Source organism: Protomyctophum bolini, assembly GCF_963924005.1.
Source record: "Protomyctophum bolini genome assembly, chromosome: 22".
NCBI lineage: Eukaryota > Metazoa > Chordata > Actinopteri > Myctophiformes > Myctophidae > Protomyctophum > Protomyctophum bolini.
In genome coordinates this window covers 14,328,385-14,345,172 of record NC_137883.1, presented here as the reverse complement: position 1 = coordinate 14,345,172, position 16,788 = coordinate 14,328,385, and the positions used below count along the sequence as shown (strand labels likewise).

Here is a 16,788-nt window from a genome sequence, read left to right as displayed (position 1 = left end):
ATCAGGAAATCAGGCCTGACGTGGTGTTTTCCTCTCATATTCTTGTTTTTCACCAAAGATCTCAAAAGTCTCCCCGAAACCTAAATATATATGGATGGAGCTGGCACTTGAAATGAATACCATGTGTTTGAATGTGAGCGAAGTGTCTGTGTGTGTGTGTGTGTGTGTGTGTGTGTGTGTGTGTGTGTGCGTGTGTGCGTGTGTGCGTGTGCGCATGCGTGCGTGTGCCTGCATGCGCGTGTGAGAGAGAGATTTGGAATAACAAAACCTGTAGTTGCTATTAGTCTCCAGGAGCCCCCTTGAAGTAGTCTAGTCTTTGTGTGTGTGTGTGGGGGGGGGGGGGGGGGGGGGGGCTTGGCACGCCCCTCCAGCCCCCCCCCCCCTACAGTGGAGTGGAATTAAATACATTTACTATGACTGTACTTTGACTTGAGGTAATGTCATTTTGAGGTACCTTTAACTTTTGTTCATCTAGACTTACGCTCCACTACATCTCAGAGGCTCATATATTGTGCTTTTTTAAAAACTCAATATTCTGGAAAAATAGCTGATCTATGAGGTACCCTTGCAAGCCAGCTATTTTGGGTTAAATTTGACAAATCTTGAAAAAGTTGACCATGTTTACTTCACTACTTTTGTTCTTTCACTCTCAAGAAAAAATGGCCTCGAACTTGTAAACAGACTGTTTCTATATTGCGGCACCGCTACTCTTACGTAAGCAAAGAAAATAACAGCGGAGCACGTCTTTTTCAATGACTGCTCAACTAGCCGTGGACATCTCGCCGCGCTGGGGGGGGGGGGGGGGGTAAGGTAGTGTAGATGTCCTAGAAAAGGTAGGTGTGTGTGTGTGTGTGTGTGTGTGTGTGTGTGTGTGTGCGCCACTCTAGGACTAGGAGCCATTTGTGTGTGAACAGAATGTGGGTTACAACAGGTCAGACACTGGAAGTCAAGTCTGGGCCAGGAGCACTGTAAACTATTCCATCTGTGTCTGTGTCTACAGACACACACACACTTACACACACTATCCCCACTCGCTGACTCACTCCCCACCTCTTTCTCTCTCTGGCTCTCTATCTCTCTCGCTCTCTCTGTCTCTCTTGCTGTCTCTCTCTCAGGTCTGCTTATTATAACATTGCTGTCATCGGGCAGAAACCTCTTATCTCCATATTCTAACCTTTTGTGTTATCTTTTTTGTTTGTTTGTAAATTAACTTAACTTGATCACACTACAGCGACACACAAAAGCAAGAGATCTGCAAGCTGGAAACGTGGCGTGAAGCGACACGATTTGAGCTTGTAGATCTGCTGCTTTTGAATTTGAATCCTGAAAAGTACCAGTTTTTGACATAATAAGGTTTCCACCCGACAGAGACAGTAAGCAACTTTGGGTTTTGTTTTCCTGTAAAGTTGAGTGTAAATATCGGAAGTCGCAGGTTTCATTGGGGGGCTTGTTTCTAAAGTGATTATTTGATATTATTTGATTATTTGGGCTTGCTTGGGTCCATCGGCCCCACAATATTTTCATGACAATAATGAAATGAAAATGGTTGAGAACCACTGATCTAAAACAAAATTAGACATTGACTGACCTGTCTTAGTCGCCTTTTTTTTCTTTTTTTTTTTAGACCTGGTTGCCTGTTTCTCTCTCAAAATTATGGAACACTGTTGTCTCTCTCTCTCTCTCTCTCTCTCTCTCTCTCTCTCACACACACACACACACACACACACACACATTTACTCAAGTACTGTACTTATAAGTAAACTTTTACTTGACTTGAGTCTTTAGTTTTTTCAGTGCTGAATGCTTCTACTCTACGCTGTATCTTTTATTCCATGACAATTATTTAGTTGAAAACTTTAGTTAATCGCTACTTTGCACAATTTTGCATTATTATTACAAAACATACCCAATTAAGCTATATTAATTATATACTTCAGCTATTGAAAAATAGCAGATCTATTATTATGTTTTATTTTATTTATTTTTTAAATTTGTCAAAAGATATTGATATTCTTTGAAAAGCATAAGAACTTTTATGGCAAAAGTTTGACCAAAAGTCAAATTAGTGACTTTTACTTGTAACAGACTACCGGTATTTCTAAATTGTCGTGACGCTACTTTCACTTAGATACAAAAGTCTGAGTACTTATTTGGCCCCAATCCGTTTTCTGTAGAGAGACATGTTATTGAACAAACAATCTATAGCAATGATTACTATCAGAATATAAAAATATAAAAATATATTTAACATTTATTTTAACCAAAGAAAATCACTTACGATTACCGGTAAGTAACCTTTCTGGGAATCTGTACTTTTCACAGTATGCAGAATGGGTACATTTCAAACGAAGTCAATACAAAAACTGTTACAACCGGGTCCACTATTTCCAATTCATCAGAACATTTAGGGCCGATTCATACTCCTATTTTATCACTGTTTCGGTGCTGTAGTGCCGAGATGATTTCGGCTCGTCAGAAGTAGCACCGAAGAGCCGACTTTAGGACGGTACCCGCCCCCCCCCGAACCTCAAAGGACGTCAAATTGTAGGCTCTACAGCACCGAACCGACTTTTATTCGGCTCTAAAATAGGAGTATGAAACGGCCCTTAGAGACGTACATACACTTCTATAAAAACAGGAAATCATCATATAAAGAAAGTAAAAAAAAAAACTGTATTTGTATTTTTTGCCTCTTTGCTCCAGTACACAATTGACAGAGTAACGTTTTTCTTAATTTCTTTATTATTATATTTTTTTGTTTTGTATGCCTTTATTGATAGTGAAGAGAAGACAGACAAGAAATGGGGAGAGAGATGGGGCTTGACAAAGGATTGGGACTCGGACCCGAAAACTAATTGCAAGCATTTAAACATTCGCCTAAAAATGGCCAGAGCCGTCATCACAATTAATGTGATGAGGTCAGCACATTTGGGCAAGTGGATTTGCAATGGATTCAGAATCATGAAGAACTTCTAGTTTGACACGTCACATGCTAATAATAATGAAAGTTTGGAAATTTTGCCTTATATTGGTTGTTAATGGTACCCCAACTTTCAGCAGCTGTCACAAAGTTTCCCAAGGGAGTTGGGTTGGAACAAATTGATATGTGATAGTAGACACCTTTATGAACACATCTGTGAAGAAAGCTAGTGTTGAGCTTTTTTTTTGCAGAATTGCCACACAACTACTGCTCTAGGTGAGTAAATTGACCCGGAGTGTACTTTGACTCGAGTACTGTGGGTTGAGTACTTTTATACCACACACTGTCTACTCTTCTACAGTCCCGTCCCGGGCCAGGCCGTGTGTACGTCTGGGCAGTGTGGGCCGGCAGGCGGGCGGGCGGGCGGGCTGTCATCACCGAGACTGCTAGACAAATTATCCCCGGCGTCCCCGCTCGCACGGCGGGACTCCTCCGGGTCTGCCAGAGTCTAGCCGGGACATTCTAGACGAGCTGTCACGACTCCCGCCGATTTCAAACGGAACACACGTACCAAGAATATGCGGCGCTACCACCACCACATGCATACTTACACACACATACATGCATACTTGCACATTCACATACACATACATAAACACACTTGGAGGTGAACTGACGCCATAACAGAGGGGTTCGCAAACTTCTTAAATTGAAGGACCCCCAGTTTGATATGCTTTAGGCAACGGATCCCCCCCACACACACACACACACACACACACACAAAATCTCTGGAAAATGTAACATCCACAGTGTTCATTTTACTTTGAGAGTGTACAAACCAAGCCCCCAGAGGGACCGAGAGGGAGAACTGAAACCCATTGAACATGCTGGCCGATCAGCTACTGTAGCTGGTGCCGGATACATGAACAAGCAAAATTTGTTTTGTCCAATGGGCTCGACACACGAGCTTGTGCACGAGGGTGACACTACTGCACATAAATGGACCCTTACAGGTCTGTAGCACTGAGAGTGTACAAATGGAGCGTAATAGACCATTACGCTCCATTTGGGCGACTGTGGCTCAGGAGGTAGAGCAGGTCGTCCAATGATCCATGGGTCGGCGGTTCGAATCCTGGCTCCTCCTGTCTACATGTCGAAGTGTCCTTGGGCAAGACACTTTTTTTTGATAATCCTCCCTATTATAGAGTGTGCTGACCATATAAGGAGTTCCTCCCTGTCCCCAGTTAACCCCTGGGGGTCCACAAACCTTAGGTTTCGTTTTTGGCTAGGTGGCCCAGCCCAGCCTTCATCCAATCAGGATAGAGAGGGGCCTTCCGCCAATCATGATCGAGTGGGGGTGGGCCTTGATGTATCTGTCGCGTGGCCCCCCACTGTAGTGCGTGCATGTGCACATCTTGTTACCAGGGTGGACACCCTGGGGACACCCACACGGTAACTCTGTCATTTCTCAACCATTTTGGACGCGGGGTGGCTCGCCGGAACCGGGCCGACCCCCTGGGCACGTCCCTGGGGGTCTGGATGTTCCGAGGACCCCCGGGGACCCCCACACAGAGTTGCACCACTCACTTCACATGGGTGTGATTTATTTATTCTTTCTTGAGGTATTAAAATGGTCTTTTGAGTCCTTATATTGTCACTTCCCTGTCAATCTGGGGTCCCGATCCACAGATTGAGAACCACTGCCCTAGAATTTGTGTGTGCGTGCGTGCTGTTACGGCTACCGATAGCATCTTTCAAAGACAGAACTCTTGCCTTGCAAGATCAGAGAGGAGCAGTGATTTAGTGCAGTGGTTCCCAAACTTTTTAACCCGTGACCCAAAAGAGAAATCTGGTGTCTCCCCAGGACCCAAACTAGTTACTACTTACTACTACTTTTGTAATTTATGGAATTTGTTAGATTTGTATTTGATTTCTTTGTATTTGAAATTTCTGAAAAGAATAGTAATTATTTTTGTTAATTCATTAAAAATGAAGCTTTTTTGGGGGAATGTTGTTTTGAAAAAGCTTTTGAACTAATAATAATTAAAAACAAAATGTCGCAAACAAAAAAAATAAAGGGACCCATAAAACTGTGTCCGTGTCCTGACCCACTGTTTGGGAAACAGTGATTTAGTGGTTCAGAAACGGTGTTATCGCTTTCCCTTTGAACTCTCTCTCTCTCTCCTTGATGTGCAGGATGTCCCACGTGCTGCAGTTTGACGAACAGAGCCGGAAAGTCAAAGACGCCACCATCCAGGACGCGGACACGTTTGAGATCTACGATCCTCGCAACCCCGTCAACAAGAGGAGGCGCGAGGAGAGCAAGAAGATCATGAAGGAGAAGAAGGCCAAGATCTGAGGAAGGTCACGAGAGGATGGGGGGGGGGGGGGAAGAGGAGGAGGGGAGAGGTGAGTCAAAGAAGCAACCGGACGGGACTGTTTTCAGTCTGTCTCGACTAGTGGAGAAAAGTTCCAATAGCGCTAAAAGACAAGTAATTTTATGTTTAAAATAAAGTGTAAAGTGTAAAATCAGGCAATATGGACCGACAAAATCAACGGTACATTTAGTCGACTATAATCTTATGATACTTTTTTAGTCGACTAAAACTGGACTGAAACTAAAACATTTCAGGTGACCAAAATTACTTTTTTATAATTAAAACTAAATCAAAATGTGCTGTCAAAATCAATACTGGTTCTCGCCACGCAACACCCTCGTACAACAGGATATAAATGTACCGCGAGGACTTGAAATGCGGACGCAACTCCCCCCACCCCCAACCCCCCTCCCACCCCCCCAACACACACGCACGCACACACACACACACACACACACACACACACACACACACACACCTTTAGTTGAACTGAGTGGACGCTTGCCCTGGAATGTGGTGAATGACCATCCAACATTCTGCTGTCTCCAACATCTGCATCAGAGGATTCTGACCAGAGTTCTGTATACACTGTGACGGGAATAAGTTCTACTCTGTTACGTGACGGTGTCTCACTCCCAAAAATTGCCGATCTACAAGATTGTATAGTTCAGCTATTGTAGATCGGCTATTGTAGATTGGCTATAATAGATCGGCTATTAAAATTGGCTATTGTAGATCGGCTATTGTAGATCGGCTAATTGTAGTTCGGCTATTGTAGATTGGCTATTGTAGATCGGCTAATTGTAGTTCGGCTATTGTAGATTGGCTATTGTAGATCGGCTAATTGTAGTTCGGCTATTGTAGATTGGCTATTGTAGATCGGCTAATTGTAGTTCGGCTATTGTAGATTGGCTATTGTAGATCGGCTTTTTTCGGTGCGAAGGCTTCTGTCATTCTGTCAGTTGTGTGTATGATGAAATGCACAGTCTGCTGCCTACCAAGACTGTATATGCATATAGTATAGGTACTGTGTGTACTGTATGGGTGTAGTAAAGTGTGTTTATACATTTGATTGTTGACTTTGTCTTTACTGTCGTTTACACAGATATGTGGTTTTCCTTTTGAAAACTAATTTGTAAAATGACTGGATCAGATTGACTTTGGTTATGCTTCATATTTAGGGGTAATTGTGGTTTCACGTTATCATATTTAGACACCTTAGTAAATGAATTGCTAATTAATTTTGTGTTGTTTTGTTTTTAATTATTGTTCCACCACATACAGGGGGTAATGAACAGGGTGATTATCATACAGGGGGTAATGAAGGTGATTATCGTTGAGGGGATGCCAGGTGGTGTCATGGAAACAATAACATGGTTGCTAGTTCCTCACCCGACAGAGTCTCTTATGGAAGGGTCTGTAACTCTGAGAGTGGTTCACGTGGCCAGACTGTTGCCTTCCACAATTTTCTAATGCTTCCGTCATACAGTCTGGAACAAACTGTGAAAATGACCAGAGAATAAACGCCTAGGGCTGTCACAATTATTACATAATCGTCTAATCGCAATAATTTTTGCATAATCGACATAACCTATGACGGCATCTTGCCTCTGATTTCGGGAGGTGTAAGTTTAGTTCCTGACTGAAAAAGCTTTAACTCTGAGAGTGTATTCAACACTCACGGGTCCATTTGGTTCCATTCAACACTCTCAGAGTTGAATTAACACTGTGGGTTTTGCAGCGTTGAATTCAGGATTGTATCAAATGGGGGTCCGTGGCCTAACAATGCATATCGAAGTGGGGGTTCTTGAAATGAAAAAAATATATATATGTTTAAGAATCACTGATGTCCAGAATACAGATGAAAGAGAGACACAGAGAGAGGACAAGACAATGTCACTGTGCAGCAGAAGAATACTTAACATTCCCCAGGCTTGCTGTGCCCTGCTGCTCAAAGCAGGAAATACCGCGCTGTCCGCGCTTTGCTGCTGGCAGTGCTTTTTCCTTAAAGATTATAAATGTTCCAATATTTTGTACTTCTCATTCAAATAGTGTATTTTTTAGCTCCGCTATAATTAATTTAAAACTATTTTGTCTCTGTCGGGTGGGAGCCTCATACTGCGGAACTAGAGCAGTTCATTCTCAAACCTTTTCAAATATACACCATTGATGTATATTTTTGTTTTGTGCCGGGGACCCCCCCCAGAGGAGAAGATTTGTGTTAAAAAACAATTCAATAACATTTTCACCTTGACTCAGCCTCTAAACTGTGTTGTAAATCAACCACGCAAAACAGTCAATTTCCTCACACTGACTGATGAACATATGTGTGACCGCTGGCCTTCCTCTCACTCCCAGTGGTGACAGTAACTAAGTAGTAGGCCTCAGTATGTTTACTCAAGTACTGTATACTTAAAAGGACGACTTAGAAACCCTGTCTCAGAGGAGGGCTTTGGACAGTTCAGAAGAAACCCATCTACCAGTGACATCGATGGGGAACCCACGCTAATAGAAACTGCAAGCTTTCTATTCCTTGAAAGCTATCATTCTATAGTTTTGGACATAATGAGGTTTATAGGTCCCCTATTTGTTCTCATTGGCCTGCTGTCATTTATTTATTATCAACCGAAGTAGAAGAGACCAAACGACATAATAATAACTAACATAATCATAATTTATACTGCTGTTGTCCTTTTAGCGCTGTATAAAAGCACCTTCTCCATTCAGTGCATGCAGCACAATTTAACCACTTTCAACCCTGCATCCTTTGAGATGAAATGAATACAGCGAGAATAGCCGATACACAAAGCTCACGACGCATGGCAAGGCGTGGCAATGGCACACGTTGTGAGCTTGTAGATCGGGGCACCATGGTACGGTGGCGTATAAAATGGGTCTTTAAGTGGTTTAAAGTTATAGAACGATCTATCTAATCATGCGATACAAACGCTAGCTGCTACAACCCCCATCCCCCCCCCCCCCCCCTCATCCATCCATACCCCCAGCACTTGCCTAAGTGATTGGCTATTGATTTTTTCCGGAACATTTAATCTACTTACGTTGCCGTGTGACAGAGGACACGTAAAGGTGACCCTAACATAGCGGCCCTGCCAACCACCACTGACATGTTCAACTTCAACATTCTAATCACAGGTCGTGGAAAGTAATCACCTGTGGTGGAACTATATGCACATTCGTCGCTATATCCTCCATATTTTAACTGTTTGCAATTTTGAAGTACTTGAGTACTTCCATCTCTTGATACTTCCGGTTCTAGTGCCCCTGTCCTGTTCTAGTCCTGTTCTAGTCCTGTTCTAGTGCCCCTGTCCTGTTCTAGTCCTGTTCTAGTCCTGTTCTAGTGCCCCCGTCCTGTTCTAGTCCTGTTCTAGTGCCCCTGTCCTGTTCTAGTGCCCCTGTCCTGTTCTAGTCCTGTTCTAGTGCCCCCGTCCTGTTCTAGTCCTGTTCTAGTGCCCCTGTCCTGTTCTAGTGCCCCTGTCCTGTTCTAGTCCTGTTCTAGTGCCCCTGTCCTGTCCTGTTCTAGTCCTGTTCTAGTCCTGTTCTAGTCCTGTTCTAGTGCCCCTGTCCTGTTCTAGTCCTGTTCTAGTGCCCCTGTCCTGTCCTGTTCTAGTCCTGTTCTAGTCCTGTTCTAGTCCTGTTCTAGTGCCCCTGTCCTGTTCTAGTCCTGTTCTAGTGCCCCTGTCCTGTCCTGTTCTAGTCCTGTTCTAGTCCTGTTCTAGTGCCCCCGTCCTGTTCTAGTCCTGTTCTAGTCCTGTTCTAGTGCCCCTGTCCTGTTCTAGTGCCCCTGTCCTGTTCTAGTCCTGTTCTAGTGCCCCTGTCCTGTTCTAGTGCCCCTGTCCTGTTCTAGTCCTGTTCTAGTGCCCCTGTCCTGTTCTAGTCCTGTTCTAGTCCTGTTCTAGTGCCCCCGTCCTGTTCTAGTGCCCCCGTCCTGTTCTAGTGCCCCTGTCCTGTTCTAGTCCTGTTCTAGTGCCCCTGTCCTGTTCTAGTCCTGTTCTAGTGCCCCTGTCCTGTTCTAGTCCTGTTCTAGTCCTGTTCTAGTGCCCCCGTCCTGTTCTAGTCCTGTTCTAGTCCTGTTCTAGTGCCCCCGTCCTGTTCTAGTCCTGTTCTAGTCCTGTTCTAGTCCTGTTCTAGTGCCCCCGTCCTGTTCTAGTCCTGTTCTAGTGCCCCTGTCCTGTTCTAGTCCTGTTCTAGTGCCCCTGTCCTGTTCTAGTCCTGTTCTAGTGCCCCTGTCCTGTTCTAGTCCTGTTCTAGTGCCCCTGTCCTGTTCTAGTCCTGTTCTAGTGCCCCTGTCCTGTTCTAGTCCTGTTCTAGTGCCCCCGTCCTGTTCTAGTCCTGTGCCCCTGTCGCTTCATGCCTTGTTTGGAGCTTGTGGATCTGCTACTTTTGATGCTTTGTGTTCACCAAGTAGGGCACCAATTTATGAAAAAACTAAAAGGGGGGGTCCGTGGCCAAATATACATCAATTTGAGGAGGGGCCCTTGACATGGGAAAAGTTTTGAGAACCGCTATATAATCCTAGAAGATTCCTTTTGCACTCCTCGAAGGTGTAAAGCAAAACAACATGGTGGCAGTAGCGGAGGCCACAGCCTCCTCTCTATCCCTGCACCCATCAGGCTCCTCTTTGATCTCTGTGGCATTTCAATTTGGGCCTCCTCAGCTGTGTGGGAGAGGCTTAACACGCAGACCCCGGCCGGCAGATAGCAGGTGCCAGAGCTGTGACCTTCCCAGACCCCAGGCCCAGCATTCCTACCTGTCAGACCCCCCCACCCCTCCACCAAAATGTGTCCACCATGCGTGCATTGTCTCCGCTCACACCATCTGGAGGCCTGTTTGCCGCTGCTTGCACTTCGGGGAACCCGAATGTATGAGAAGTGTCCGAAACACTCCAAAGCACTTGTCGACGACGGTGCCGCGAAACCACAAGCAGCTGTGATTAGGGTGAGCCATGTTGATTGTCACGAAGGTAATCCTCACACCCTCGACTGAAGAAACACACGCATTAAGGTCTTTGGAACAGTAAAGGGTTGGTTTATGTCCAGAATGGCTTTAGATATTCTATAGAGGCCTCTTTTTATCTTTAGTGCTGGCAGAGAGGGGGCTCTGGGTCCCTCGGGCACCACAAGCCAAGCAGATAACTATTACAGTTAACGAAAAGTAATAAATTAACCAATGAAAACTGGAAAGCATTTAGCTTACTGTAATTAACAGTCATTAACATCATACACCATCATACATTCCGGCCAATCACAATTTGCGTCCTCACCTTCATCTTCAATGTTTGTGTTTACACAAACACTCAAAGCTGGCCATTCATTGTCAGTGGCATTCAATGTTTGTGATAAGACAATGTTTGTATTTACACTAATCCTCAACGCTGGACATAGGATGGGCTAGCACCCCTCAAAAAACTTTGGCTTACTGAATCATAAGGACTGCACCAATGCAACTACCGTAGTCTAAATGAACTCCTTGCAACAAAACCGTTTTAAGGCCAGTTCACACCAATGCAACTCCTATTCCAAACCTATGCACTGCTATTAAAATATCCATATTGAAACATAAACAGCTTGAATGTAGTATTCTTATGTTCCAACTTGTTGAAAGCTTCCCCAGAAAACACTGATAGAACCTGCAGCCTTCACCATCATTCCAGCATCACGTTCAGACCTAATTATAAAATAAAATATCGGCTAAAACCAACACATTATTTTGATATCGGTTCAATACTGATATTGCATTTAAAGACCAACATCTGGCGATACCAACATGATTACCAATTAATTGTCAATCCCCACATGCAACTACCCCCCAAAAAATACCCCTTGCTTCATTGTCCCCCCTATAGGCTTCATTGTCCCCCCTATAGGCTTCATTGTCCCCCCTATAGACTTCATTGTCCCCCCTATAGGCTTCATTGTCCCCCCCTATAGACTTCATTGTCCCCCCTATAGGCTTCATTGTCCCCCCTATAGACTTCATTGTCCCCCCTATAGGCTTCATTGTCCCCCCCTATAGACTTCATTGTCCCCCCTATAGGCTTCATTGTCCCCCCCTATAGGCTTCATTGTCCCCCCTATAGGCTTCATTGTCCCCCCCTATAGACTTCATTGTCCCCCCTATAGGCTTCATTGTCCCCCCTATAGACTTCATTGTCCCCCCTATAGGCTTCATTGTCCCCCCTATAGACTTCATTGTCCCCCCTATAGACTTCATTGTCCCCCCTATAGGCTTCATTGTCCCCCCTATAGGCTTCATTGTCCCCCCCTATAGACTTCATTGTCCCCCCTATAGACTTCATTGTCCCCCCTATAGGCTTCATTGTCCCCCCCTATAGACTTCATTGTCCCCCCTATAGGCTTCATTGTCCCCCCCTATAGACTTCATTGTCCCCCCTATAGACTTCATTGTCCCCCCTATAGGCTTCATTGTCCCCCCTATAGGCTTCATTGTCCCCCCTATAGACTTCATTGTTCCCCCTATAGACTTAATTGTCCCCCCCTATAGACTTCATTGTTCCCCCTATAGGCTTCATTGTCCCCCCTATAGACTTCATTGTCCCCCCTATAGGCTTCATTGTCCCCCCTATAGAATTCATTGTCCCCCCTATAGACTTCATTGTCCCCCCTATAGACTTCATTGTCCCCCCTATAGGCTTCATTGTCCCCCCTATAGGCTTCATTGTCCCCCCTATAGACTTCATTGTCCCCCCCTATAGACTTCATTGTCCCCCCTATAGGCTTCATTGTCCCCCCCTATAGACTTCATTGTCCCCCCTATAGACTTCATTGTCCCCCCTATAGGCTTCATTGTCCCCCCTATAGACTTCATTGTCCCCCCTATAGGCTTCATTGTCCCCCCTATAGACTTCATTGTTCCCCCTATAGACTTCATTGTCCCCCCTATAGGCTTCATTGTCCCCCCTATAGACGTCATTGTCCCCCCTATAGACTTCATTGTCCCCCCTATAGACTTCATTGTCCCCCCTATAGACTTCATTGTCCCCCTATAGACTTCATTGTCCCCCCCTATAGACTTCATTGTCCCCCCTATAGACTTCATTGTCCCCCCTATAGACTTCATTGTCCCCCCTATAGGCTTCATTGTCCCCCCTATAGACTTCATTGTCCCCCCTATAGGCTTCATTGTCCCCCCTATAGACTTCATTGTCCCCCCCTATAGGCTTCATTGTCCCCCCTATAGACTTCATTGTCCCCCCCTATAGACTTCATTGTCCCCCCTATAGACTTCATTGTCCCCCCCTATAGGCTTCATTGTCCCCCCTATAGGCTTCATTGTCCCCCCTATAGACTTCATTGTCCCCCCTATAGACTTCATTGTCCCCCCTATAGGCTTCATTGTTCCCCATAGCCTTCAGCCTCTGGGGTGAGTCAGATGAGAAGCAGCCTAGGCTCTTCGTTATCTCTAACAGTGGCTCGCATAATACCCTCAAACACCATCTTAGAAGGCTTTGATGCAGGAGAGTGTCTTTCAGGAATCTCAGCAATCTTGTTGTTTTATATGCGTATGCATTCGTATGAATTTACACGTGTGTGCGTACGTGTGTGCGCACACACGTTAACTGTTAATGGTCTGGATCACACGTATTTATATAAAGTGCACTTCTTGCTTGGTATATTGCAGTGGTTCTGAAAAGGTTTTTCAGGCTGTGTCCCCCCAAAATAATCATACTTGAACAGGGGACCCTTCACCCTGAGGGTGAGCTTGTAGATCCGACAGCTATTTTTGAAATGTTTGCCACTTTTTTATATATTTACTGACGATTTGTTTGTTTTATATTGTATAGTTTGATGATTACTTTTTTCCTTTTTTTTGTTTTAATACCAAAAAAAAACCCGACCACAGGTTGAGAACCACTGGTGCATTGCACCATAAGGGCTCCCTGCATGGAGGGACATTTGTTTCACTGATAAACAACGTTAATGGTTTCAATCACTGTCGGCGGTTTAGTGTCTCTGTTGAAAGTGTAAAATCTGTACGAAGGAGCCCAAAAATAGACGATCTGCAAGCCTGGGTCGCGCTGCGGAACGCGTCGCCGCCAGGATCTACTATTTTCGGCACGAGCCCCCCCCCGTTGCATGACAAAGTGCAGGGCTGGATTAGCACCTCCGAGGGCCCCTGGGCACTGAAGCTATATATATATATAAAAAAATTGCATTATTATTATTTTTAGGGCCCCCTGGGCCCATGCCCAGTGCACATACTGTATGGTAGATCCGGCCCTGACAAAGTGTAAAAACCACTTGAACCCCAGCATCCCCATTCTGTGTATGGGGGAACATTTAAGTTGCAATAGCAGATCTATAAGTTTGCATCGCATCACAGCGATGTTGTTGTGAGCTTGTGGATCGGCTATCTCTAGGTTTAACAGATTCAAACCGGTGAAAGCATCCATGTCATTTTTTATTTTAGCGTTGACTATTAAAAAATAGCAGATCTAAAAGCTCACATAGCGTCACTTCGTGCCACGCTGCGAGCTTGTACATCTATTTTGGAACATTTCGGAAAAAATCTTGAAAGTGTGAGAACTATACAGATTTTTTGAAGGCTTTAGAAGGCATTTGTAGAATGGTCTTAATGGGTGTTTAAGGGGTTAAATCCCGGGGTGTGGAGTCGCTCTGTTCCCCGTCCTCTCCACACCTCTTATCAAAACCATTGGGTTGATCATCTCCAACTCCCAGAAATCACTTCATCACCACTTCTACGTATCTGCTGCACATGGACTGTGTCAGCCAGCCGAATATCTGCAGTTGCGGAAAAAGTAGCCTACTAAAGTTTTACTTAAGTAAAAGTATCAATACTGCAATCTAGAACTACTCCGTTACACATAAAGGTCTGGCATTCAAAATGTACTTGAGTAAAAGTACAAAAGTATTGGCATCAAATGTACCAAAAGTAGATGCATTTAAAGTCGTTAATGTATGCTTTTTAATAATAATCAAAAGCTACAAATTAACTTGTGAGTAGTGAACTAAAGTTTAAATGTAATGGATTAAACAATTTACAATTTAGGCATTTAGCAGACTCTCTTAATCCAGAGCGATTTATAGCAATACATCATATACATAAAAGGTAGTTATGAAACATGCATATAAGCTAAGAACATAACAGTGGAATAGATCTATATAATGAAACTATATAAATTATACATGTATAATATACTATACTATATACATATATACTATAAAGTGCTATGAATACATAAAAAGCTATAGTGCTGTGCTGTCTACGTAACATGCTATAAGTTTGTATAAAATGTTTGTATAAAATTTCTATAGGGGCTAGGGCAAGTCCTAACGGGCCATGATGGAGTCTGAAAAGGTGGGTTTTCAGACTACGGTGGAAGATAGGGAGTGAGGCTGCAGTTCTGATTGTAATGTGAAGTGCATTCCAATGTTTTGGAGCCAGAAGGGAGAAAAGTTTGGGACGTGTGGAGCGTTGTCCTGGCGTTTTTAGTGAAGGTACTTCCAGGCTCCAGCTTCCCTGCGTTGGCTGACCTGAGTGCGCGGGAGGGTTTGTAGGGTTCGATCATACTTGCAAGATATGGGGGAGCCATACCTTTGGTTGCTTTGAATGCCAGCATCAAGGTTTTGTATTCTGTGCGGGCAGCGACTGGGAGCCAATGGAGGGAGCGGAGAAGGGGGGAGACGTGTGATAATTTTGGCTGGTTGAAGACCAGGAGAGCTGCGGCATTGTGCACATGCCGGTAGGCCAGTAAGGAGGGAGTTGCAATAGTCAAGTTTTGACAAGACTGTTTTAGGAGATTAGGAACTGGACTGACTCCTGGGTGAGGAACGGTCTAATTCGTCGTATGTTATAGAGTGTAAACCTACAGGATCGATTAAAAGTGAGGAACGGTCCCGGTCTAATTCGTCGTATGTTATAGAGTGTAAACCTACAGGATCGATTAAAAGTAGTGAAGTAGAAGTAAAAGTATTGGAAATTGGAAATACTCAAGTAAAGTACAAATACCTACAAATTGTACTTAGTTACTTTCCACCACTTGTCTGTCAGGGAGGCTAATATCCCTTTCCCGTCAGACATACACAGAGTATTTGTACAGTGGTGGAAAGAAACCAAGTACATTTACTCAAGTAATGGAACTGTATAGTTAACTTGCCATAAAGTCAATGAGGAGCATATTTTAATGATCAATTTCTGCTCAATGGAGCAATTCTTTTTTATTTCTTGCACACCTTTGGTGTTTCATCAAAGTTCACTCGAGCATGTTCACTTTTTTTTATTAATGTCTCAGAAAGGCAAATATCGTACTTTTTACTCCCCTACAGTTATTTGAACACTTATGTTCCAAGGGGTCCTCTACAAAATGAGTTAATATAGCTCATATTGTAATTAAGCACTTTGGTTAATTACATAATATAATGCATATATACGTAGTATGCCGTACGATATGGACTATAGCCCATGGTCCAAAATGATGAGAAACGAGGCTAACTTTTTTTTTCAAAATTTCAAAAAACATGGGCTATAACCCATCGTTTTTGTCATTTCGTCATTTTTTTTAAATCCTCAAAAATGATGAAAAACGGCGCGCTATAGTATGCCGTACGATATGGGCTATAGCCCATGGTCCAAAATGATGAGAAACGAGGCTAACTTTTTTTTCCAAAATTTCAAAAAACATGGGCTATAACCCATCGTTTTTGTCATTTCGTCATTTTTTTCAAATCCTCAAAAATGATGAAAAATGGCGCGCTATAGTATGCCGTACGATATGGGCTATAGCCCATGGTCCAAAATGATGAGAAACGAGGCTAACTTTTTTTTTCAAAATTTCAAAAACATGGGCTATAACCCATCGTTTTTGTCATTTCGTCATTTTTTTCAAATCCTCAAAAATGATGAAAAACGGCGCGCTATAGTATGCCGTACGATATGGGCTATAGCCCATGGTCCAAAATGATGAGAAACGAGGCTAACTTTTTTTCCCAAAATTTCAAAAAACATGGGCTATAACCCATCGTTTTTGTCATTTCGTAATTTTTTTCAAATCCTCAAAAATGATGAAAAATGGCGCGCTATAGTATGCCGTACGATATGGACTATAGCCCATGGTCCAAAATGATGAGAAACGAGGCTAACTTTTTTTTTCAAAATTTCAAAAAACATGGGCTATAACCCATCGTTTTTGTCATTTCGTCATTTTTTTCAAATCCTCAAAAATGATGAAAAACGGCGCGCTATAGTATGCCGTACGATATGGGCTATAGCCCATGGTCCAAAATGATGAGAAACGAGGCTAACTTTTTTTTCCAAAATTTCAAAAAACATGGGCTATAACCCATCGTTTTTGTCATTTCGTCATTTTTTTCAAATCCTCAAAAATGATGAAAAATGCCGCGCTATAGTATGCCGTACGATATGGGCTATAGCCCATGGTCCAAAATGATGAGAAACGAGGCTAACTTTTTTTTTCAAATTTTCAAAAAACAT

At 43.6% G+C, this 16,788-nt stretch overlaps 1 protein-coding gene across 1 annotated transcript in view; it reads left to right on the top strand.

The window, feature by feature from the left end:
* cwc27 (CWC27 spliceosome associated cyclophilin) overlaps nt 1-6,472 on the top strand; it is a 58,141-nt gene extending 51,669 nt beyond the window's left edge. The window contains exon 14 of the mRNA XM_080756833.1: nt 5,117-6,472. Coding sequence (XP_080612959.1) covers nt 5,117-5,279 — 163 coding nt within the window. The 3' untranslated portion in view covers nt 5,280-6,472. The remainder of the gene's footprint in view (nt 1-5,116) is intronic.
* Nucleotides 6,473-16,788: the final 10,316 nt, after the last annotated feature.